Source organism: Chenopodium quinoa, unplaced genomic scaffold (assembly GCF_001683475.1).
Source record: "Chenopodium quinoa cultivar QQ74 unplaced genomic scaffold, ASM168347v1, whole genome shotgun sequence".
Classification (NCBI taxonomy): Eukaryota; Viridiplantae; Streptophyta; class Magnoliopsida; order Caryophyllales; family Amaranthaceae; genus Chenopodium; species Chenopodium quinoa.
The window spans coordinates 1050063-1074074 of NW_018743212.1; the positions used below are offsets into that span (position 1 = coordinate 1050063).

General features: G+C 34.6%; 2 protein-coding genes and 1 pseudogene across 2 annotated transcripts; 2 read left to right on the forward strand and 1 right to left on the reverse strand.

Annotated features, from left to right (window-relative positions):
- The first annotated feature begins 362 nt into the window (after positions 1 to 362).
- Positions 363 to 10227, forward strand: LOC110734587 (annotated as a pseudogene).
- Positions 10228 to 10327: 100 nt separating this feature from the next.
- LOC110734270 (pentatricopeptide repeat-containing protein At2g31400, chloroplastic-like) lies at positions 10328 to 16755 on the reverse strand. Its single transcript, XM_021914350.1, has 4 exons — positions 14289 to 16755; positions 13402 to 13618; positions 12105 to 12289; positions 10328 to 11548 (listed from the first exon to the last, which is right to left on the reverse strand). The coding sequence occupies exons 1-4, from the start codon at positions 16193 to 16195 to the stop codon at positions 11284 to 11286; spliced, it is 2574 nt and encodes an 857-aa protein (XP_021770042.1). The 5' UTR covers positions 16196 to 16755; the 3' UTR covers positions 10328 to 11283.
- A 764-nt stretch (positions 16756 to 17519) lies between these two features.
- On the forward strand, positions 17520 to 23955 carry LOC110734271. Its single transcript, XM_021914351.1, has 10 exons — positions 17520 to 18515; positions 19452 to 19548; positions 20047 to 20154; positions 20233 to 20451; positions 20779 to 20897; positions 20980 to 21501; positions 22070 to 22178; positions 22260 to 22822; positions 23045 to 23209; positions 23462 to 23955. The coding sequence occupies exons 1-10, from the start codon at positions 18070 to 18072 to the stop codon at positions 23658 to 23660; spliced, it is 2547 nt and encodes an 848-aa protein (XP_021770043.1). The 5' UTR covers positions 17520 to 18069; the 3' UTR covers positions 23661 to 23955.
- The last annotated feature ends 57 nt before the right edge of the window (positions 23956 to 24012 follow it).

Genomic DNA, 24012 nt, shown 5'->3' on the forward strand with positions numbered 1-24012 from the left:
ACATTGAGAATTTCATTTTTTATATTAATTTTTTTAGAACAAAGTGAAAAATAAGATGAACGTAACAAGGTACGGAGTATTACTTTGTTTGAGTTTAGATAATTGTTTTTCCTCCTTTTTCTTTAGTTAATATGGGATGATTAAATGTTCACATTATAGCTAAAGTTATATAATTTTCTTACAAAGAAATTAGCTCTTTATTTTAATCAAGCTAGCTATTTCCATATTATGATACTCCATAGAAAATAAAAGGTACAACTAGTTACAATATCTATTACTCTCTTCGTCTTTTATTTACATGTCTACTTCTCATTTTACATGGGAATTAAGAAACTTAAAAGTTATGATTGAGAAGTACAAATATGCATGTGGGGTTGGTAGTTGGTAATTATTGAAGAGATGGAGAGAGAAAGTGTTGGAAAATGATGTCAAAAGTACAAAATAAATAAAATAATAATAATAATAATAACAACTCATCAAAAAGAGGGAATATTGTCAAAAAGTACATTCTTAAAACAAAAATAGGCGTGTAATTTTGAAACCCCAAAAAGAAAAGTAGACATGTAAATAAGGGAAGAAAGAAGTAACTATTATTAAACAAACCATGCTGACATTATTAAGGGTCACATGTCAACTTCTCATGAAAAATTTTCCTGCCTAAACTATTTTTGACATCATTTTTTTTTTCTCTATTTATTTCCTTCTAAGTTTCAAGATTAAAAAAAATAAAATACTTCTTTCAAAATTAATTAAAGAGATTATGATTACACTTTTTTCTAATAAAGAATATTGACAACCATTTTAAACAAATAATAGTTATTTAATCTGTGCAACGCACGGGACTAAACTAGTACTCCCTCCGTCCCTTATTTACATGCCAACTTCCAATTTTACACGGAAATTAAGAACTTAAAAGCCATGATTAGAAAGTACAAATATGCATATGGGGTTAGAGAGAGATAGAGAAAAAAGAAAGGTAGTTGGTAATTATTGAAGAGATGGAGAGAGAAAGTGTTGGAAAATGAGGTCAAAAGTACAAAAAAAAAAACAAAAAAAAAAAATAATAACAACTCATCATAAAAGAGGGAATTTTGTCAAAAAGTACATTCTTAAAATAGAAATAGGCATGTAATTTTGAAACCTCCAAAAAGGTAAGTAGACATGTAAATAAAAAACGGAGGGATTATCTTACATCAACCGACAGGAAAGACAACAAAATAATTAATTAAATATTAAATAATAATTGAAAGGAAAAGGGAAGACGCGTAGAGAATAAAGATTAACTTCATAATTAAGAGTGACAGATTTAGCGGTAGAGAAATCTAAACTTTCAACTGCCTCCACTCTCAAATTTTCAAACTTAGATTATTTTAATGCAACCTAACCTTTTGCCATATATTTCATAAATATAACTACGTAATATTTGGTACGATAAACAAATAAACTTCATATTGGAATGCCACGCAAATTATTTTTACAAGTAGTTCAATTTTTGTCAATTTTGTCGAGTTCTGATTATTTGAAATTATCCCTATTAAATATTAATCATACTCTTAATTAGTAGCTTGGTCCCTATATTACTGCATTATTAATTTCCTATTTGCGTAAATTAACAATGCCATTAATTATCGAGGTCAAGTCTTTACTAATTAAGGGGGCAGTAAATTAATTATTTATTACATACTTGCATTTAGTTAGTTGTTCAACTTCGTCAGAAATGAAACTTAATAGTGATTGAGCATGTGCAATTAGGCAAATTGACATTGTTAAACTTAAATAGCTTCCTAATTAAAGTGCTATTATCATTGTTATATGATTTCTGTTTGTAGATGTAGCTTGATTTTTTGGATGTTGATATGTCACCCTATTGAATGTATTGATGGTGTTAAATACATTTTTTTTTCTTTCTGATGCAAATAATACAATGTTACTCTTACTCCCTTTTATTTTTACTAGCTGATTTTTGTTTTGTTATTGTAGTTAAAGGTCATAATAAATTTTCATTAATATATATAACTGTTATTGGTATAAATTAAAGTTTTTTCACTAATGTAACTAGAAAATTAGCTTTAAATTGACAAAAGCGACTTCAATGACAAGCTAATTCTTGATCCACTGATTCATGCTCATTCAGGAATGATTTTGAGCACTTGAGATGAGCAACCGCACAGGGCTCCTAAAAATAAAAGGCCCCATAATTTGGTATTTTTCATCACTACATAAAAGGGAAAAAAAAAATGTTGATCAACAATTAAATTAATGGGATTTGTCACTTTGTGATGTACTTTTAATCCTAGTAGTTTTAATTTTTAGTTTGCTTTTACATGATTTGCCGCTAATTAAATTAAAGCCTCATTTTTTTTTTTTTTTTTAGTACTAGATGGAAGCCCGTGCGATGCACGGTTTTTTCATCTAAGATTTTTAATTATTTGATTTATTGTATTTAATAATTTCGGACAAAATTATAAAAGTTTAATATTTATTTTTTTTACTATAATTTATAATGAATTTATTAAATATAAATAAATTGTAAATATGATATTTTTTCATGTAATTCGTTTTTACTGATTTCATAATATTTAAATATAAATATTATTAAATTGTAAATATGAATTTATTAAATATAAATAAATTGTAAATGTGAGAAAGGAAATATTGATACTCATAATATTTTTTATTTAAATAGAATATATTTAAATAATATGTAAAATAATTAGATGAAAACCTGTGCGATGCACGGATTTTTATACATATATCTCAAGAAAAGATATTTCTTATATACTCTAAGTTTTTTTTTTAATATATATATATATATATAATTATTTGACTTATTTTACAATTTAATAATTTTAGACAAAAAAAAAATAAAAAACAAATAATAATTTAATCAAAATGATATTGTCAATTACAAAAGTATAATTTTTTTAATGTAATTTATATCGCGACTTCATTTACTGTTGTTTTGTATTTTATTCGTTGTTCTTAGTTATATGACAATAATATGATATCTTTCAAAAAAAAAATATTTAAAATATGATATTTCATTGATTACATATTAGGATAAAATCTTTAATGTGAAAAGATAATAATTTTTTATTTTTAAAATAATTTAAATCCTAAATCATTATTCGTTGCTTTTTACACTTGAAATTAAACTCTCAAATCTATATATCATTATGTATATTTCTTGTGGCCTCTTGATCTCTAACAAATTATCTGTCTTTTAAAATTTTTAGACATAAAATTTTTACAGAAGGTAAAATTTTTTATTGGGTTAACAGTTTTAAATTTTTTTTATGAAAAAAACATCTTATAAATCGGGTATTTAGATAAAACCATTAATTTCATAAGATAATTTTTATTTTTTTTAATAATTTAAATCCTAATATCCTACGGTTTTTAATACATAAAATCTCATAAACATAATTTTTGTAATTAGATTATACTCATAATATTTTTTACATTAAAAATAAAGTTATTAGATGTAATATTTCGATGTTAAAAAAATTTATATTAAAAAAAAATCGATAGGATCACCAACTTAGTTCACATCGATATCTCTTCCATCTAATAAAAGTGGATAAATAGAATATGTTAGCAAAAATAAAATTTATATAAAATTAATCTTTATAGTCTTATAAAATAAATTAAAATATTTACCAGAAAGTGAATAATTGTTGTGAAATTATTCTAAAAATTGTAATTATACAAAATTAAACTTATGCATTGGAATTTTTTCATCTAAATGTCACAAATTTTAATTTAATTATAATTAAGGAATAATTTTTATTTCTTATCATAAACACTATCAAAATTTATCTTATAATAGTACGTATATAAATCCTATATCTAAAGATGATTATTTTAAAAGATAATTTTTAGTTTTTTAAATAAATTTAATCCTAATAAATCAATATTCGTTGTTTTTACTTACGTGGAAAAATTCTTAAATCTCATTCGCCAATTTTGTTTAGGTGGCAAACGAATTTTTTTATTCCAAAATAAAATAGAAATCTAATTTTTAATTGGTCGAAAATATATGCTTATGTGGCGCTCCGAATGCTCTCCAAAAATGCCTACTTTATTTATATATATTAGATTTGCAAAGAGTCATTGTCATTGTTGGCATTTTGAACCCTGCCTCTGCATTGTAAGACTAGGCAAAAAAGATTGTGAAGAATATAGCAACACTAATGTTGATGGTGAGAATTCATCTAGGCACAATTCAAGACTGGTTGCTTGTAAAGAATATATCAACACTAATTTTGTGATTCTAAAGACCCTTGTGACATTTGTTTAGTAACCGAAAAATTTAGAGTAAAGAGTTAATAGTATGACATGATTTTTAGTTATCAATAGATAGAGTATTTATATAAAAATTATGATTATAAGATAGGAAACAATCTATGTAAAAATGTACTACCATAAATAAATCCTAAACTATATTCACTAAATAATATCTCAACATAAATAATCTTAATTATGTTATTCTCCTACTAATATCAATATGTAAAATATTTCGATAAATTGAAATTGTTTATATCTCATATCCAAAACAGTAACTCATCATAATTCATATTATAAGGGCCCATTCACTTCACCTTATTTTTGCTGAACTGAAATTATTTTTACTGAATTGAAATTATTTTTGCTAAACTTAAATTATTTTTACTGAACTGAAATTATTTTTGCTGAACTGAAATTATTTTTACCGATTTTCTATTATATATCTTTTTTAGGTTTACTGATTTTTACTGAACTGAAATTATTTTTGCTAAACTGAACTTATTTTTACTGAACCTGAAATTAATTTTATTGAATATTATTTTTTTTTAAGGTGAAGTGAATAGGGCCTAAGTGTCTTTCCTTTCCTTTCATTATAGTGAAAATAAAACACGTGTGAGTTCAAATTTCTGTACAAATTACTCCAAAGTAATCATTTTGGACCTAAAACAACCGTGTAAAGAAGTTTGTCTTGCATTTCACAATCATAAAATACTACAGTACTCGTACGTAAAAAGTATTACGGAAAAACTAACGTTTTCTCTTATCATCGTGTTCCTTGAATTCAGCATACTGTCGGAGCGGCTTGTGTTGTGAGCTTCTTTCCGACATTCAAGCAGTTTGAGGTAAGAATATATTTTTTTTGTTTTTCAATAATTGATTATCAATTTCACAAACTAGTGTTAATCGTCGATTATATTTCAATTTATACGCATTAATAAAAAAGCGCGAAGAATTTGAATCAAATTTGGTTGATAATGTGTCGCGGAACCCTTTAATTAATCAATGTTAGGAGGAAAGTAGGGTTTATTTTGGGCTTTGCAGTTTTTTTGTGTACGCTCAAAGGTTGATGAATGAGTGAATTTTAGTAAGTTGTAAACTCACTTTTTGAAATTTGAGTGAGGGAAGAAGATTGATTGAAGGGTTTTATGGGATTGCCCAATTGTTTATTTTAATCTGATTTATAAATTTCTTTCTTTATGTAAATTATTATTGTCGCTTGATCTAAGTATGTTGGAAATACTGTATATCTTTATAGTTTATACTACTTCCTCCATTAAACAATCACAAAAGTTTGCATTAAAGAACATATTGTGTCTTTGATGTTGGAGTCAACACCTCGTATCCAATCTCAGCTCAGTGAGGCATTGTAGTCATTGGCAAACATGATTTTCCTAGGCAGTGGACGGAGTTGCTTCCAATGCTCAATAATAGGCTTCAGCAAGCATTCAACGAGGGTGGTATAAATGGGATTCTTGGGACTGCCAACACATTATTTAAGAAGTTTCGACATGGGTATGGGACAAATGAATTGAGGTTGGATTTAAGGTATTGTTTGGATAATATGGCTGTTCCATTGTTGCGATTGTTTTCCCATACTGCATCTGTGATTGACTCTGGTGTTAGTTCTGGTGCTTCCGCGGCTAATTTAAAGCCTCTATTTGAGTCACAGAGGCTGTGTTGTACAATCTTTTATTCCTTCAACTTTCAAGAGTTGCCTGACCTCTTTTAAGATAATATGGAACCATGTTTTTTGAAAATATCTAACTACTACATACCCATCCCTTGAACAAGGAGGTGAGCGAGCTCTTGTTGATAATCTTCGTGCAGCCATCTGTGAAATTTTGACCCTTTATGTCTAGAGGACTGAGGAGCCTTTTGGAAGATATGTGGGTGAATTTGAGAAAGCAGTGCGAGGCCTCCTTATCACTGTGTCTAGATCTCCAGGCCGTGATCATCTTGCAATAACTGCTATCAAGTTCTTGACAATGGTCAGCACAATGGCACACCACTACAAGCTCTTTAATGATGCTTCTTTAGATCAGATATGTCGAAGCATTGTCATCCCAAATGTGATGCTGCATGAAGAAGATGAAGAGCTCTTTGAGTTTAACTATATTGAGTTTATAAGACGGGATATGGAAGGGAGTGATGTTGACACTAAGAGGAGAGCTGCATGTGAGCTTCTCAAAGGAATTGCAACTCACTACAGAGAGAAGGTTTCTTTCATGGTGAAAAATGTCATACAGACCATGTTGGAAATACAAGGACTGCTATTTATTTGGTTACATCACTAAGTACTGTAAAAGCGACAGGCCCTAATGTCTTGACGGGCTGTTTCAATCTGCAATCTTTCTTTTCATTGGTGGTTGTTCCCGTGCTCCAGAGTCAAGATGTTAATTCATATCCATTGCTCAAGGCTTGTGCACTTAAATTTTTGACAGTATTCAGAGATCAGCTTCCAAAGTCCAGTGTGATGGCCTTGCTTCCTGAAGTGTTACGATTCCTTGGTGCTGAGTCAAATGTGATCCACTCTTATGCTGCTATTTTCATTGACAAGGTTCTACTGGTTAAAGATGAAGGGGGTAGAGCTAGATATGTTGCATCTGATATTGCACCTTTTCTCCCTGTGCTGTTGAATAACCTTTTTATTTCGCTGAAGTTTCCTGAATCTGAGGAGAATCAATATGTTATGAAATGTATCATGCGGGTACTTGGTGGTGCGGATGTTTCCGGTCATGTTGCTGCTACTTGCATGTCTGGGATGGCTTCCATTCTCAACAAAGTGTGCAAGAACCCTAAAAATCCTATATTCAATCACTATTTATTTGAGACTTTTGCTGTGCTTATTAGACGGGTTTGTGACAAGGAACCCTCTGTCATTTCACTGTTTGAAACCAGCCTCTTTCCAAGCCTTGAGACAATTCTGGCAAACAATGTCATTGAATTCTTCCCATATGCATTCCAGCTCCTGGCACAGCTTGTTGAATTGAACAGGCCCCCCTTGCCACAAAACTACATGCAATTCTGTAACTATCTTTTGCTTCCTGATCCGTGGACCAAATCTGCTGATGTCCCAGCTCTAGTGCGTTTGCTTCAGGCTTTCCTTCGGATGGTTCCCAATGAACTTGAGCTAGATAAGGTGCTATTATATACAAGAAGCTTCTTCCTAACTCCAGGACAGAGGAGCAAGCTTTTTTTGTGCTCAACACGGTTGTTGAGAACCTTGGGTACGAAGCAATTGCTGGATATCTTCCACAGTTTCTGTCTTTGTTGTTTAACCATCTCCAGAATAACCGGACCCCAAAGTTTGTTAGGTGCTTTATCATATTTTATGTCTCTCATTATAGTCAAGCATGGTTGGAATAATCTTGTTGATGCCTTTGAGGGCTTTGACCGTGTACAGCCTGGTATTCTTCTTACAATTTTGGAGCTGTTCTGGGTTCCAAATCTTAAGCAGATCACAGGTGCCATTGAGACTAAGCTAACTGCAGTGGCTTCAACAAAACTCCTGTGTGAATGTCCTGCCCTTTTAAAACCTGAATCTTCTAAAGTTTGGGTAAAATGTTAGATAGCATTGTTACTCTTGTTACCAGGCCAGAAGAAGAAAGAGTATAGGAGGAATCAGAAGTTCCAGATTTTGCTGAGACAGGAAGCTATCTGCTGCATTTATACGCCTTTATAATGTTAATAAAAGAGATGATGATCCACTCAAGGAAGTCAAAGATCCAAAGCAGTTTTTGTTAGCTTTTTAAGCAATCTTTCGTACTTTTCCACTGAGAGTTATGGACAAGTTATAAGTGAGAATGTTGATCCTGCCAATCAAGTAGCACTATCTCAGCTTTACAGCTCTTTGACCACTGCCTAATATGAGCAAGTAATATTTCCAAACCCCCTACCTTTTTTCTGGGGGTTCAAAGGACTTCATGAATGATTATGTCTCTTCTATTGCTTGCTGAAATTGAGTTTGCTGCTCTTGTTGATTTCGTTGTATCATGACTGTTCTGGTAACCTGTGAGATTTTTCTTTATATCTACTTATATGACCTCTAGGATCTATGTAAATGCTTTTTTTTGCTCTTGGTATATAAATAATTCCATTTTTTTTTCTTGCAATGTCTGTAAATGATTGTGTGTGTGTGGTGTGGTGTGTGTGTTTTTTTTTTAATTTAACCTCCAATTGTTTGTATATCAGCGATCATGTAAACGGGCTGTAATCACTTTTATAACCTCCTTATTTCTTTGAATTCTGCTTATTTAACAATCAGCTACTTGGGTTCCAAGGCATATTGTTGATATTTTTTGTTTACTTTGATGTGCTGTCTTATTCTTATATGCTTAAGTGATTTGCTGCTTCAGTGTGAGCAATGGATTTTGAGTAATTTTTTCATGGTGGATCTTAGAGAAACATTGGATCATAGGGTTAACAAGTGATGTTTGCCTTTGAGTATGTTTGTTAATTACTCGTGTTCATATATTGAATCTAGTATTCTTGTGGCTTCACGGCTTTGGTTTAGCTACTGATTATGGCTGAACCATTATATGTTTATATGATTTGTCCAGTTTGATTGATTAAAATTTCAAATTATTTGCTGTTCAGGGAGCATTTTGCAAATGTCACCTTGCTCCTTTTGTAATTTGTAACTTAGGATTCAATGTTTATGTCCAAATGTTCATGTAATGTTCTCATTACTTAACAGGAGCTTAATTTTCTCATATGTTTATTCTCGTTGCTACAAGTTTAATAAATTATTACGTGTGCTTTTATAGAGTAAGAGCATGAGATGTACTTCGTATTAAACTTTGAAAAAAGGAAGAATGCAACCATTATGTGTATATATATATATTCTTGTAACTTGAGTGAATTGTGATTATCAGTAGGTACTTTTTGTTGATGGCTACTTCTTCGATCAGTTGAATTAGGTCTTTTATTGTTGCGATGTTGGCTTCTACCTTGCATAAACTGAAACTTAATTTGATTTGTTGCTGTGTGTTCTGCAGTTGCTTTATTCATAACCTGTACTTGAGCTTATTGTTTGTTTGGCATTTCATTTACGTAGTATATAAAATGCATGTTCAATTGTTTCACGACGTTTTTCTTTGCAAAATCTACCTAGGGTAAAATTATGCTCCAGCCAACAACATGCAAAATCTGTACTGATTTTCTTTGTTTCATGCAGGACTATGATCCATGATAGAGTGATTCATTGCTCTTAGATGAATGCATTTTGGGGTGTCCATCTTGTGTCCAATGTGGGTGTTTGGGAGTGATGCGATGGTGGGCAAATCAGTGCACGCTAATGAATGCATATGCTGATATGCGCCGCCCATGTTTCGGCTAATGCCTTCTGTTTTTAAGTGTTTCATGACTGTAGTTTGATCATTGTAATCTCTGCAGATATGCATTAGTACTTTGTATAGAGTCTTGCGTTTTGGGGGTCTGTGGAAGGGTTTTGTTTATAGATGTAGAGAGTATAATATTGCATTGGGTCTAATTTTTTTTTTTTTTCAATTTTGGAAGAGAAGTATGTCCTAGAAACTTTATTGAGGAATTATTTTGTTCCTAAATGTTAATGAGTATACACAACTGTTGGGTCTTCATTATCTAAATTACTAACTTTCTCACTCCCTCTGTCTCTTTATTTTTGCCCCATTGTTATTTATTGGGTCAAATATTATAAAGTTTGACCGTAAATTACCATTAATCCTATAAAGATAATATAGTCATCAGTGATTATTAGATTCGTCTAATTGCATATTTTATTAATATTACATTTTTATAATTTTTATGTGGATGGAAATGAAGATATGTGCATTTTAAGACGCATCTTGGAGACCGTGAAAAGTCAAATGGGACAAAAAAATAAGACAAAGAAAGTATATACTAAGACTCTTCATCACTATGTTTTCTTTCACATATAAAACACAAAAGGAAATTATAGTTATATAAATAATGTCCAAAATCAGAGTGTGTCAACTAAAATGAAATTGGGAAAATAAGGTTTTTGTTATGGTAGTGTAAAATACCAAAATAACAGAACTAGTATACAAAAGTGGTGGAACTCTATATTTCGTAACCAAATTGTAATGCCCAATAAAATGACCCATACTTGAATTCTATCTATGTTACAACATTTATGGCTTTGTATTTCACCAATACAAAACATTGTGATATACAATAGAAAGGCCTAATTTCTTACTATTTGCATGGAATTATATGCTCTAGAAAACTCAGCAAGATGGTAGAGATACTAGAGAATGTAGAGTTAATTCTAGGATCAATCGTCATAGAACTTGTGCTTAGCAACCTTGAAGTATTGCGTAAAAGTGGCTTGGATTTGTGCCTGCTTTGAAAAGAGAAGAACAAGGTACAATATCTACATTACTCCCTAATACTCTAGCATTGCTGTACATATAAATGAAACAGTGTACTGTTACATTTATTTTTCCGTTTCATTCAATTACAAATCATCTTTTATGCATCACGCGTACATAAAAGAGCCCCAGACGAAATCTAATTGCTGACCAGTGTTTGAAGGCCAAAGACTACCATACCATGCTACTGGTGAAGCTAGGAGTTGAAAAAATTTCGAATAATCGAAAACCATGTCACCAGGCAACTGTCTATGCAGCCAGAGCTTTGCATGTAATGGGCGACATTGTAGCACAAAATTCGCCCATATATGTAGCGGGAAGGGCAAGATAACGAGAGAAAGCATTAGCCGATACCTAGATAAATCACATTAATTACAGGGTATAAACACAGTAGATATTTTTTGGGAAGGAGATGTGACGAGCCTGGAAACTGCAGAAAGGTCTACCACAGTCTGCAAACCAGTGAAAGTCCGGAATCTTGAGGGAAGTCCACCCCAATTCCCTGTGAATTGTCAGTCACAAAGCCAAGCTCTTACCAGAGTTACCACTGGATCAAGGAGTAAATAGGTGAGCACAAAACGTAGATCGGCAGAAGCAGATGCACGGTATACAGATTCAGAAGCTACTACAGAGGGAGGGGCTGCAAATTAGGCCTTTGATCCAATCTTCGGTTTTCAGGTTGAGTTCTAACATCCTGAAGTAGTAACACCTGAAGGGTGCCAGACTTCTTTAACCAGGTAGTGACAGCTGCTCCCTGTGATATGAATCTCCCAAGGTTGGTCTCTGCCAAATGGAAAGGAGCACCTATGCCACTGAGCAGCCCTTCAATGGCTCGCTTCAGTGCTCCATCACCAACAACTTTGCTGTGTTTTCCCCAACCAGTCAGAATACTGGTAAGCAATGAAAATACAAAAGGGAGCTTGTAAGTATGATGGTGATTATAGAACTAGGGATATATAATCAGTTCCCTAGTGATGGTTTGAGGCCGAAGTTCACAAAAGTTCATTGATAATAATATACTTGATATACAATTCCTAAACACTCTACTAAGTTTTTATATCATTTAAACTATATACTGTCACCGTGTAACAATTCTGTTGGTTTACACAAAGCCACCTATAATCAAAGCGTTTCAAACTTTCAATTTTGATCATGAATCACGCATTGGTTTAATTTTTACAAAAATCCATCCATAAGACATCTGCAAACTGCTCATAATAAAGTTACCTAATCTCTTATTATTAAGGGTTATGAGTCTTCTATCTTTATTTATTTTATTTTTTAGTATTTACTGATGGATGTTACTTTGGACAATACTTGTATTAATTATTAAACAAAAGGGCGATGAGATGAAAATACTTGCTAGAGGCTTGTGTATGATACAAAAATAATAAATATGGAGAAAGATTACAGAAGATTGGGAAAAAAAAAATCACTTCTACTTACCTCAACAGCTTTGGCAGCTCATGTCCTTCCAAAACAACAGAGCGAATGTTTAGCAACCAAGCATGTACCATGGCCCGAGCAGCGCCAGAGGACATCAAGTGCAAATCCAAGCAAGATGTGGACCACACATTTTCCCAAACATTCCTATTCTTTCCTTCAAGCACAACTAGCTGAGCTCCTCGTTTCTGAGGATACAATGAAGATTAACAAAAGAAAATATCAGATGTTTATTCACTAAATCACTATCAGACAAGAAATTTTGTGTTGTGGAATTGCTGATAATAATTATCATGCAAGACTGACGATTATTGGGACCTATGCATGTTGATATGAAAATCTTTCATGACTCATGGAAAGTACCTCATGTGAAACACCACAAATAATAGAAACTGGATAAATGGTAACCTCTCACACTGCATAACATGGGACTCACCATTTCAGCTTAAAGTATCATTGCCAAGATTGAATACGTACAGATTGATTGGATGGTAAAGAAACAGGAAGGCGAGAGAAGGGATAAGTCTTGTGTTTATTCTGTAAATTCCCCCAACTTTGGAAGGGTTTCATTCTTTAAAAGGGAGAGGGAAAGGGGAAAGGGAAAAGGATCATTCCTTCCTCTTTTTTTGCACCCCCCCCCCCCCACAAATCTGCATTTCTTTGAAAGAAAATGGATCCATCATTCTCACTTATCCTTTTGTCTTCAAATCCTCTTATCAAACTCATTTTAAAACAGAAGTACAACTACAATACATTAACATAAAAGACTCCAATTTCAGCTCAAAATATGGGGACTTCGGAAAAAATCTCTTGAACAACAGATAGACACCTTGACAAGTATTCATATTAGATAATTATTGATGACCAGCATCAAGATTTTCTGGTTGTTCATGGTAATATTAATCTCAATGTTGAGAAGGGTCTACAGTCACGTCCATCATTCAATACCACAAAAGAGTAGCATTAATTACCAAAAAAAAAAAAAAAAAGTCATAGACAGAAGGGAGGCAGGGGACCAACACCAGAGATCTAAATGTGTAGATAGAAGACATTGACTCCTTAGCATTCGGTTTTATCTGTAAATGCCATTATGTACCTACAACCTACCTTTCCACAAGAATTAAGGGTGGACAAAACCAAAGAAGTTGCTACCATGAAAACTACAAAGGCAAACAAGATCGTTGTTCTTTATCCCATAAGTAATTTGTTTGCAGTTTTGCACAAACAAATGTAATCCTCCCTCTTTCCTAGCAATTCAAATGAACTTAAGAACATGCATAGGGAGTTGAGTTGAACTTACTTGACCAAAGTGCCATAACACATCAGTTAGAGCATTATAGAAGGCAGATGCAGTTGAAATATCCAACTGCTTAACTTCATCAAACAAGGAGAGTGCTTGAATCCAGATTGTATCCCTGGAACCTGTCAGTAGTCCATGTGCAACACCATAGACTCGATCATCAAACAGGCGGAGTTCTTCCAGTAACATAGAGGCATCTTCCAGTGAGTTACAGCGGCTGCAGGTTCCATTCATCAACTTAGTTAGCCTTATGACCATAAATTAAAGGGCTATGACCAGTAAGGCAAGATGTAGCACAAATTTATATAAAAACCAAGCTACAAATGCCAAGAGTATCCTTCACTGTGTATAGGAAACAGCTTCATCTAGACCAAAACCACAAAACTCTCTTCATCAGAGATATAAATCATCATTCTACAAGTATTATTTTTATTGAGGATGTCAAAGGAAACTCTTTAGACAAAGAAGTTTATACAGCAGGAATCAAGACAAAAATGATACTAGCTGACAGCCTTTAGAGGAGAATATAACTACTATCTGGTATCTAAACCTCTATAAAAACATTAGTTTCAATGTATCATGGTCACCTTTTAAGTGAACATGAAGTTGAAAGTATACAATTCGTTCAGAGGGTTTGTGAGGAATAGACCAATACGATAACAAATCGAGCAACAAAATATCAGAAGAGAATTAAAAGCTCTTTTCAAGAAGTGGTGCAATAAATAACCTGACCCCCTTCCCAAATCCCAAGCAATGTAGAGATATAACAAAATGTTACCTTGTCAGCTCAACTTTTAAAATGCAACTTACCCTTTAGTAATATTCACCTCAAAGTTTCATTCATGTACTAAAATAATAGAAAATTTTCAGTGAAATAGAGGATGTACCTGCAAGCATTTAAAATAGCCGAAAAGGTCACCACATTCGGCTTTATCTCAAGCTCATGCATCTTCTGGAAGAGTCCTAAGATGCACAGGAGCTCTTGGCTGCTCTCATTAAATTCTTTGGAATTACGAGACTTATCAACTGCTAGCTGCCCAAAGATCTTCATGACTCTATTATGCTCGCTGCCTTCAAGATTGCGTGCAGCAGAATCACATGTCAATATCATTGATGTTTTACCCCCTGACTTCTCATCCACTGGAACAATAGCATCAACCAAGTAATCCACTCCGGCAGATCGACCAAAGGCATCAATTATAGTGTTGTATGTGACTACATTTGGTCGGATTCCTTCCTTTGTCATCTCATCGAGCAAAAGCACAGCTGATTTCACAAACCCATTTTTGCACAAAGTATCAATGAGGCCACTGTAAAGAACAACATCAGCCTTCAAACCGGCTTGTTTAAACTCTTTAAAAACCTCCAATGCCTCCCTATATAAACCCCCTTTAGAATATACATCAATCAGAGTAGAGTACGTCAGAACATTGGGTAAAACACGTACTCTTCTCATCTGGTCAAACACTTGTCTAACTTCATCATACTTGCCTTGTTTACCAAATCCACCCAACAATGCATTATAAGTTACCACATCCTTTCTAATGCCACAGCTCTCCATCTCCTTGCAAACATTGAGAGCATCCTTGAACCTACCTAGCTTTAAGAAGATAGACAACAAGGCATTGTAACAAACTCTATCAAGAGCGATTCCCGCGCATTTCATCTCCTCGAACATGCCTAGTGCATCCTCTAACCTACCGGCTTTAGCAAACCCATCAATCACGGTACTATAAGTAACTACATTAGGCATGACATTCTTAGCCGTCATTTCGGACATAATATCAAAAGCCAAATCCATCTTCCCTACCTTACAAATCACATCCAACAAGGTATTATAAGTAAACACATCTTGATCAATCCCCCTAATACCCATCTCACTAACCAACCTCATAGCCTCTTTCCACAAACCCCCTTTGCAAACAGCAAGCATTGAATTGAAAGTAATTCGATCAGGGTCAACCCCATTACTCAACATATCATCATAAATATCATTCACAACCTCAAATTTAACCCCGGCTTTCGCACAAGAGTCAATAACAGCATTATAAGACACCAAATTAGGCCTCAACCCTTGAGTTTTCATCATCTCAAAAACCCCAATTGCCTCTTTACACAATCCACTTCTTCCATAAGCACTAATTAAAGCTGAATAAGTATAAACAGTATTACCATAACCCCCATTAACAGCATTATCAAACACAAACCTAGCTGAATCAACATTCCCTAATCTACCCATAACACTAATCATAGTACTAGCCAATTTACCTCTTTCACTTACCTTCCTCTCTCTCTGAACAGCAAATTCATAGCAAGCAACAGCTTTGGAACTTTCGCCTCGATTTCCGAGCTCTCGAAGAAGAAAGCAGTAATCCTCAGACCCAGAAAGCCTCCCTTCAAACCCCATCAAAATAACCTGAAATTGAACCTCATCAATGGCGGCGGCTGATTGAGCAAGAACATCCTCAGCAACAGGGGAATGTCGGGTAGAAAGATTCGATCTTTGGCGATTAAAATGGAGCTTGGACACAAAACGGGTCGATTTCTTGCCGGAAAAATCAGGGGAAAGGTGGGTTTTTTTGGGGGTGGGAAGAGGAGAGAGAAAGGTAGGAGCTTTAGAGAGAGAATTGGAAGGAAGAGGAGAAGCAGAGACTTTGTGGGAAGTGAAACGACGAGGAAGATGAGGAGGGTGTTGTTGATTATGTTGAAGGGTTTTGTGGGAAGAATTGGTTGAAATTTGGTGGGGTTTTGAAGGTGCAGTAATGGAGCAATGAGGTGGTGTGGAAGACGCCATTTTTAGGAGAGAGAAAGTTGAAGAAGAAGAAGAAGAAGATAAGAAGAGCCAGAAAGAGAGAGAGCGAGAATATGGAGAGGAGAGAGAAAGTGAGGTGAGGTGAGAAAGAGAGTCAACAGAGTAGGAAGCTGACTCGCTGAGTTGAGCTCAAGACTCACTTCATCGGCTATCCTTTGGATTTGTTAGGTTAGTTCAGACATTGATGGTGAAAGTAAACCCAAGGGTTTTTTTTTATTTTAATTTTTTGTGTATTTGAGTGGAAGTATTGCATTTGCCATTTTGCTGCCTTTTTTTTTTTTTAACAGGTTAAAAATTTAATTTGGTGTATATAAACACTTCATTTAGGTCATTAGGTGTCTTCTACTTCAAAAGAATGGACACATTTGACTTTTTTTTTTTTTTTTTCACTTATTCGTATATAAAAATTTGTTGTTAGATAAATATTAATTCGAGGCATTTCTAGTAATTTATTTAGTGTTTTAAGGATCAAAATGATCCCAAAATTCTTAACTAGTATTTTTCATCATGTAAATATAGTAAAAACACACATACCGAGACTTTTTTGCACGCAAAATGAGACTTTTTTGTACGAAGTGCTTTTTTTTTTTGCAAATTTGACCTTAAATTGGGTCAGTTAGAGTCAAAATGACCTCCAAAACTTTAAATGAACAAATTTTTTTGCTTGAAAATAACAAACACGAAAATCTATACTTTTTTTAAGCATACAAAACAAGACATTTTCTAGATTTGTTTGTGCTAATTTTGACCTAAAATTAATATTCTAGGGCTTAAATGACCCTAACACTTTAATAGAACAAATTTTTTGCTCGCAGATTGAGAAAGTATCAAAAAGGCTTTTTTTTAAAAAAAAAAATCACGCCGCATGTTGTTCAACATCATGTGTGATCTTGTTGGATTTGTCTCATTGTACATGTATACATTACTCCGTAAATATTAATATCAAGTTTAAAATTGTGATGTTTACGCGTATAGAAATGGAGATATACTCCATCTTAGAGACCGTGAAAAATAAAATGACAAAGAAATAGATACGAAGGGAGTACATGATAAACAATTTAAGTCCTTAAGAATTTAAAATATTCTCCATTTTCTAATCAGCACGAAGCTATTGTCATCACAATTTGATATATACAAAGTGCTCCGATATGAGAATAATAATATAGCAATTGAAAGTTAGCAACAAAGAATAATGATATGAGAATGAGAAAACAACAATTATAATGACAAATAATACACTAATTGCGTGCTGGTTTTATTAACTTGAAGATGAACTCTACCCCTGGTGGCATATTGTGTTTGAATTTATTAATATGCCATAGCACGAATTTACTGTTGTATGTTGGCATGCTTTCGACAATAACCTCCTTCAAAACAAGGGCTTTCTTGAATACATACATGGTGATATCGAGTTTTGTTCTTCTCCCCACAAACCCAATAATCTCTAGTTCTACAAGCACCTAAGGGGTTATCCATCTGGCTTGGTAGGCTGGATTCTTGTATATAGTTGAACCAGAACAATATATCTGCAATATGCGAGAAGACTCATCAACATTTAGAAAATGCACATGAAACAATCGATTATAGAGATTTAACTTCATGCATTGGGGTTAAGTACAAATAAATCATCAATTTTTATTAAAGAAGTTCCACATTTGATGTAATTATCGAGTACGGAGTGGAAATTTATTATGTTAACCTTACTTTTTTGTTGATTTATTAACGATTTTACCAATAAAAAACAAAAACAAAAAAAAAAACCTTACCCTGCATACTTACATTCCTGACTCTTCTTCCTTCCACTCTCCATTGCCCATTGCAGTAACAATTCAACTACACTCTCCCTTCCTCTCTCAATGGCTTCCGACGCCGCCAAACAATGCCGACCACCACCATCGGCGGCGCCACCGCGAACCCTAGACGTCCGCAAGTACGCCGATTCACGCGCCACTGAATTAGAATCCCTCCACTCAATCGTCTCCAATCGCCTCAACAACGACTTCCGTTCTCAGCGTAACAAGCGCCGCCGTACCACCGGATTCGACTCCAAGCGCCGCCGAAGACCCCGTAATTCCGGCAATGCGGTCAAAGATTTTGAAAAGGAGGAGAATGAAAAGGAGAAGGGGAAGAAGTTGCCGCGAAGAGTTCGTAGGAGGATTGAGTTGACGAAGAAGAATCTAGAAGTAGGGTTTAGTGCATCAGGAGATGGGACTAAGAGGTTGAGAACTCATGTTTGGCATGCTAAGCGGTTTACGATGGACAAGTTTTGGGGATTTTATCTTCCCGTCGGATTGCATGGAAGGTGTTCGACGAAATTCCCTCTGTTTTTCTCCTTTTGATTTTGTTAATTGTTGTTGATTTTGTTTGAATTATGGTGAACTAATGAAATACAGGTTTGTTGAAGGAAAAATCAGGTCAAACCAAAAAAAAAAAAGCTGATTTTTTTTAGAACTTACTTGCTCTGTGACTCTGTGTTAACGAACTTTATCTTGAATTAAATTGCTGCTAAAGGGTTTTCAGCATTACTTAGTTCTTTTGAGTGTGTGCGTATGCACGGGCATGTAGTGTGGGTTTTGTTCTGTTTCTATTAGTTGCAAAGGTTTTGGTTGTGGTTTGATAGCAAAGTCAGCTTGAAGAATACATTTGGTAGTAGTCAGCTAGACTGCATTGCCTGATTTATGAATTTGTAATGGGATTGGTGGTTTAGAACTTAATTGACCTCTAAGTGGGTTAGAAATGAATTAGTTCATGTTAATCCAATTGCATCAAAAGGGTAGATCTTGATAGTGGTTGTGCATTTTATTTGTATCTAATACTTCATAGTTTGAAAATGGATCTTAGTGTGTTTGTGAGGTGGGGAGTTAAGTTCTTGCTGCATGTAAAGTAACCAACTTGTGTCTGTCTTTTGTTTTTAAAGTAACTTAATGGAAGAAGTGGAGGGATTTTTGTAATTTAATGGGATCAGAAATATGAGTTACTCTGTATGATATTGTCAAGTTTATTAGTTAAAGCTTCAAATTGGAATCATGTCAAAATTTGCTTGCTTTGGTTTATATTAGCTAGGATATTTGGTGGCATGCTTTGCTGGGTTTACTTTATGCACATTTATCATAAGTAATAAAAAATACCATGGATTTGCTGTATAGAAGTACTTCGTAGAAGTTTGTGCTAATGTGAAATTTATTTGAGAAATTGTGTAAGTATCTTGGAGTTCTAAATTGATTTTTATGTGATGCAGTGGAAAGGGATCGAGAGCTCTTTTAAAGTGGTACAAACAAGGGTCTGTTGTGCATGATGCAAGCTACTACAGTGCTGTTCAGTTGGAGGGTTCAGAGGCAGGCATTTCTCATTTCCTTTTCACCTGAAATAATTAACATCTATGTATTTATGTCATCAAAATGAGTAATGAACAATATGAAGTTCTTAGTACAGTGTTCAGCTATTGGCTGTGATTTCTAATGGGAATTTGAGAGGAATAGCGAAGTAGAGATGAATATCACTTACTCTTAGATAGTGCTCTTTGTTTTTTTGGGGGTCCAAATGAGTTGCTATGCATTACAAATTACACATGGAGTTAGGGGTTTTTGTACTTCTGACTTATCGTACCTAAGCCCTCAGTCTTTGCCACTAGGCCAAGGCCTCATCGGTAGCTAGTGCTCTTTGTAGTAGTAACAGAATAGTACTCATATCTATTACATCTTTTTGAACCACATAGTTCTGTATGAACTAAATCTTAAGTGTATCATTGCCTGCTGAGTGATACAACAGCCAACCTTTTCAGCTTAGGCTTTATATTCACAAATCTACCTAATAACAGCTCAATAATTTTCCAGGAAGCATTGTCATCGATTCTAAGCATGTTATTGGTTCCCTCCATGATTGATCATCCTGAAGACATTTGCCAACGCTTACTTTCTGGGAAAATATATGGACGTGCGATGGTTGGTAAACTTTAATTACTTAATGTTAGCATAGAATATTGTTATTTTTTATTTTGATTTGGCCTGTCTCCTCTGCAGCTTCACCATGCCAGGCAGGATGGTTTTGATGCCATTTGCCCTGTGACTTATATGTGGCGGCCATTGCATCAGCATAACAATGTTGGCACAAAGGATAAGGGAGCTGATGAGAATATGGAAACTGAATCAAGCTCTCAATTACCTCAGCTTTGGATATGGATGCATCCCTCAGCTTTTCGTGAAGGACTTGATTGTCTAAAACTTGCTTGTCAAAATATGGTAACTCCCTGGTGACACTTTTTAATTTCAGTCATATAAATATCCTTTCTGGTTAATCTTGATTTTTCTCATCCTTCATTAAATAATTCTGATACCTTTTTTTTTTTTTTTTGGAAAAATAATTCTGTTACTTTTAAAAGATCCTGATGTGTGATTATGTGAAGTTATGTCTTATTTTCCTCCCAGAAGATGAATGATTAGACATTTAGACGTCAAAGTATCAGATTTAACGACTTGGGAATTTTTCTCAAGTTTCCATTCATGTGCTTTTCTGATATAAATTGCTTACTTTACTCAGACTTGTTATTCATCTTATGCTGTTTATAGACAAATGAAACAGGCATTATGATTGGTTGTGTGTCCCTTGATGGGCAACTTGCAAATTTAGAAGTCATGGGATCTCGAGCATTCCAACTTCTTCAAAAAATATTGCATCCTATTGCTCTGTAAGTCTTCTGCTGTTGGTGTTTCAGTTTTGATCTGATGCTGCAAGTACTGATGAATATATATGTTCCTTGTTACTGGCAGTTCGGTGGAAGATTCTGTTGAGTTAAACACTGGTTCAGCAACAGCTTATACAAATGGATGTGAAATTAAGCCTAAGAACAACCTTGAAAATGAAGATTGCTTTTCTTCTGGTGCAGCAGTGTTACTTACTGTTGTTGATCCACGTTCCTCATGTCACAAAAAGTCTTTGGCCGCTCCAGCTGCAAATTTAGCCAATGATCAATGTGGCTCAATGGAAGATAAAAGTGAAGAAAACTATGCAGGAAACTTGCTAACGAAGGAAGAGGTACTTTCTACCCTGCAGTCAAAATATGACAGCAATGCCTCTTTATCTAACTGCAAGGACTTGTGGGATGCCAGCAATGGGATTCATCCACCTGTGGAAGAGCATAAACTCTGTTTGGAGAAGCATCAAAAGTCTTTGGATTTCTTTCGCCTGAAGGATACATCTTCAACAAAATTTGCTTCTGTTGACGGTCACTTCTCAAGATTCTGTCCAATTCTGTTACTGAGAAATGCTGACGAGGCAGACCGCCTTACTGGGTATCTCCTCTTGCCTTGATGCTTGTTTATGTAACCAATGTTTTGATAGTACTTAACAGTGTACAATCTCCTTACTTGAGTTTATCCTATCCTCACAGACTTGTAGGTGGGTGGGGGGGGGGGTGGTGAAGAGAAGGGGAGATCAGTCTACTACAGTGGAGGACATTTGTTGGAGTGCAGAAGGTGGGGTGAGAGAGAGGGGAAGATCTGATGGTTAGGGTTTAATAAGTCTATTTCAGTGGAGGGCATTGCAGATTGTACTGCATAATATGCCCAGGAATGCTGTTATTACCTCAATGGGCTTGTCATGAACCTCATCTAACAACCTAGTCTAGGTTAGTGTTCTAGAAATCTAGAGTATAATGTTCTGTTTTAAATGCGGTCTTTGTTACTTTGACTCACAACAGGTAATTCTGCTTGATATCTGATCACTTATATAGTTACCACTTCTAGTAACATATTGCCTTTCCACTTTCACCTCTATAGCTGATAGATTTTCTTAGGCTTGAAAAATTATTCTGCCTTTGATGGTATGCCTAACAATGTCCCACTTTCACTCTTCTTTCAGATGGTCTATTATACTCCCTATTAGTTGGGTTAAGGCTTTCTGGATTCCTCTGATTTCTGGTGGAGCTCATGCCATTGGCTTGAGAGAGAAGCATTGGATTGCTTGTGATGTATGTGCATCTCTACCCACTTTACCTCTTGATGAGAAGTTCCATTGTCTTGTTTTAAAACTTTAGCCTTCTACCTTGCAGGTTGGCTTGCCTTATTTTCCGTCAGATTTTCCTGATTGCAATGCATATTCTCGTTCAATGGAAATAAAGGCCTCAGCAGTTGACAAAACTTTGGAAAATTGTCCATCTGCTACAAGACCTTTTGAAATTCCTATACAACTTCCTTGGAACAGCAAATGGTTTTCTTTCAGCAGAGGAGCTGGAGAGGGTAACGAAATGGATTTTTCTAGCAATTTAACATGTTCAGCAGATCTAGTAGGCAAGCTTAGTGATACTTTGCTTGTCAGTAACAGTGTTTATTCTGAAGTATTAGTAGCTAGGACTTCCAGAATGCTGACTTCTTTCTTGAAAGAAATATCTAGTGATAATTTGCTGTTGTTCCCTAAGGGGCTAGATAGACCGACTTTATCACATTTAATGATGAAAGAAGCCAAGATCAGTGCCTCAAACCTGGCCACCTTGACGTGTGACAGAAGATTGTGTTATGTCCGAGTTGTCTTACATGCTTTCAAGGAAGGCGTTTTTGACGAGGGAGCAGTTGTTTGTGCTCCTTGTTTATCAGATATAACATTATTGAAGTCCAGGTACTTACTCATTGTTCTAGGCCTTAAATATTGCTTATAGTTTCCATGGCTTCTGTTTATTGTTTGAAAATATGCTTGAGTAATCCAACATGTTTCTTGCAACAAATTCATGCTTAAATCATGCTTGTGATATATAGTGGATGGTCGATTGGTCAAGATAGATTGGCTCTTCTTTTAGTTTTGTGGTCTTTGTTATTAATGGTGTGAATGATGAATTTACAGGCCAGAAGATAACGAGGGCCTCCAAGTGCCTCATGCTTTTGTTGGCTCATACGTCAAAAAATTACCTTCCGGCAAGTGGGATTTCCATATGCCCATGGACCCTGCTGCTAGGGAAGCTTATAGGCCACCAGTAGGCTTTGTTACCTCCGGATTTGTTCGAGGAAGGTACACACTTCTCTTTGCTACTTAATATTGCGACTTAGTTTTTCTTGTTTAGCAATCACAGATTTGTGTGCTGTATTTTTTTGGAAATTGAATTAGTTTAAACCTTAGTCTCTAGAGTAAGCTGAGTAGGAGCTGTCTAATTCACCCTACTCCATATATGAAACTTAATTCTATGTTTTTTGTGGAAAGATTGTTGATTAGATGACTTTGCTTGATGATATCTACAATGTTCTTACATATATGAACATGCAGCAAGAAACCAGGAGCTGTGGCTTTTTGTGAAGCTGTGCTACTTGCTCATCTTAGATTTGAACAGTGGAGTTGGATGCCTTCAAAAAAGAGGAGGAAGGAGGTATTTGTCTTGGTCAGAAATTTGAGATCTACAGCATATAGGCTTGCTCTTGCTACCATTGTATTGGAAAGACAAGAAGAAGACGTGGAATCCCTATGATTTTTGCCTTCATGCTTTAATTCTGGTGCAACTTTCAACTGTGCAACGAGTTCCAGGCTCTCAGCTTTGGAATTTAAGTTGTGCTACTGGATTTCAATTGTGAATGAAAATATTTTTTCTTCTCATTTTCACAAATTTCTTTCAAGTGAGATGATCGAGATATACACAGACTAGAGGGAAGTGAGATCGAACCAATCACTCAATTAGAAAGTCTTCAATTTTTTGGAACAAAGGCAATGTAACATATTTTTTGAAAGCAATGTAATGTAATCAAGCAAATGATGTTGCAATCATTTATTTAAAGTCTTCAATTTTTTTTTAATAATACGGTGTTTAATATTTTGAAACATAA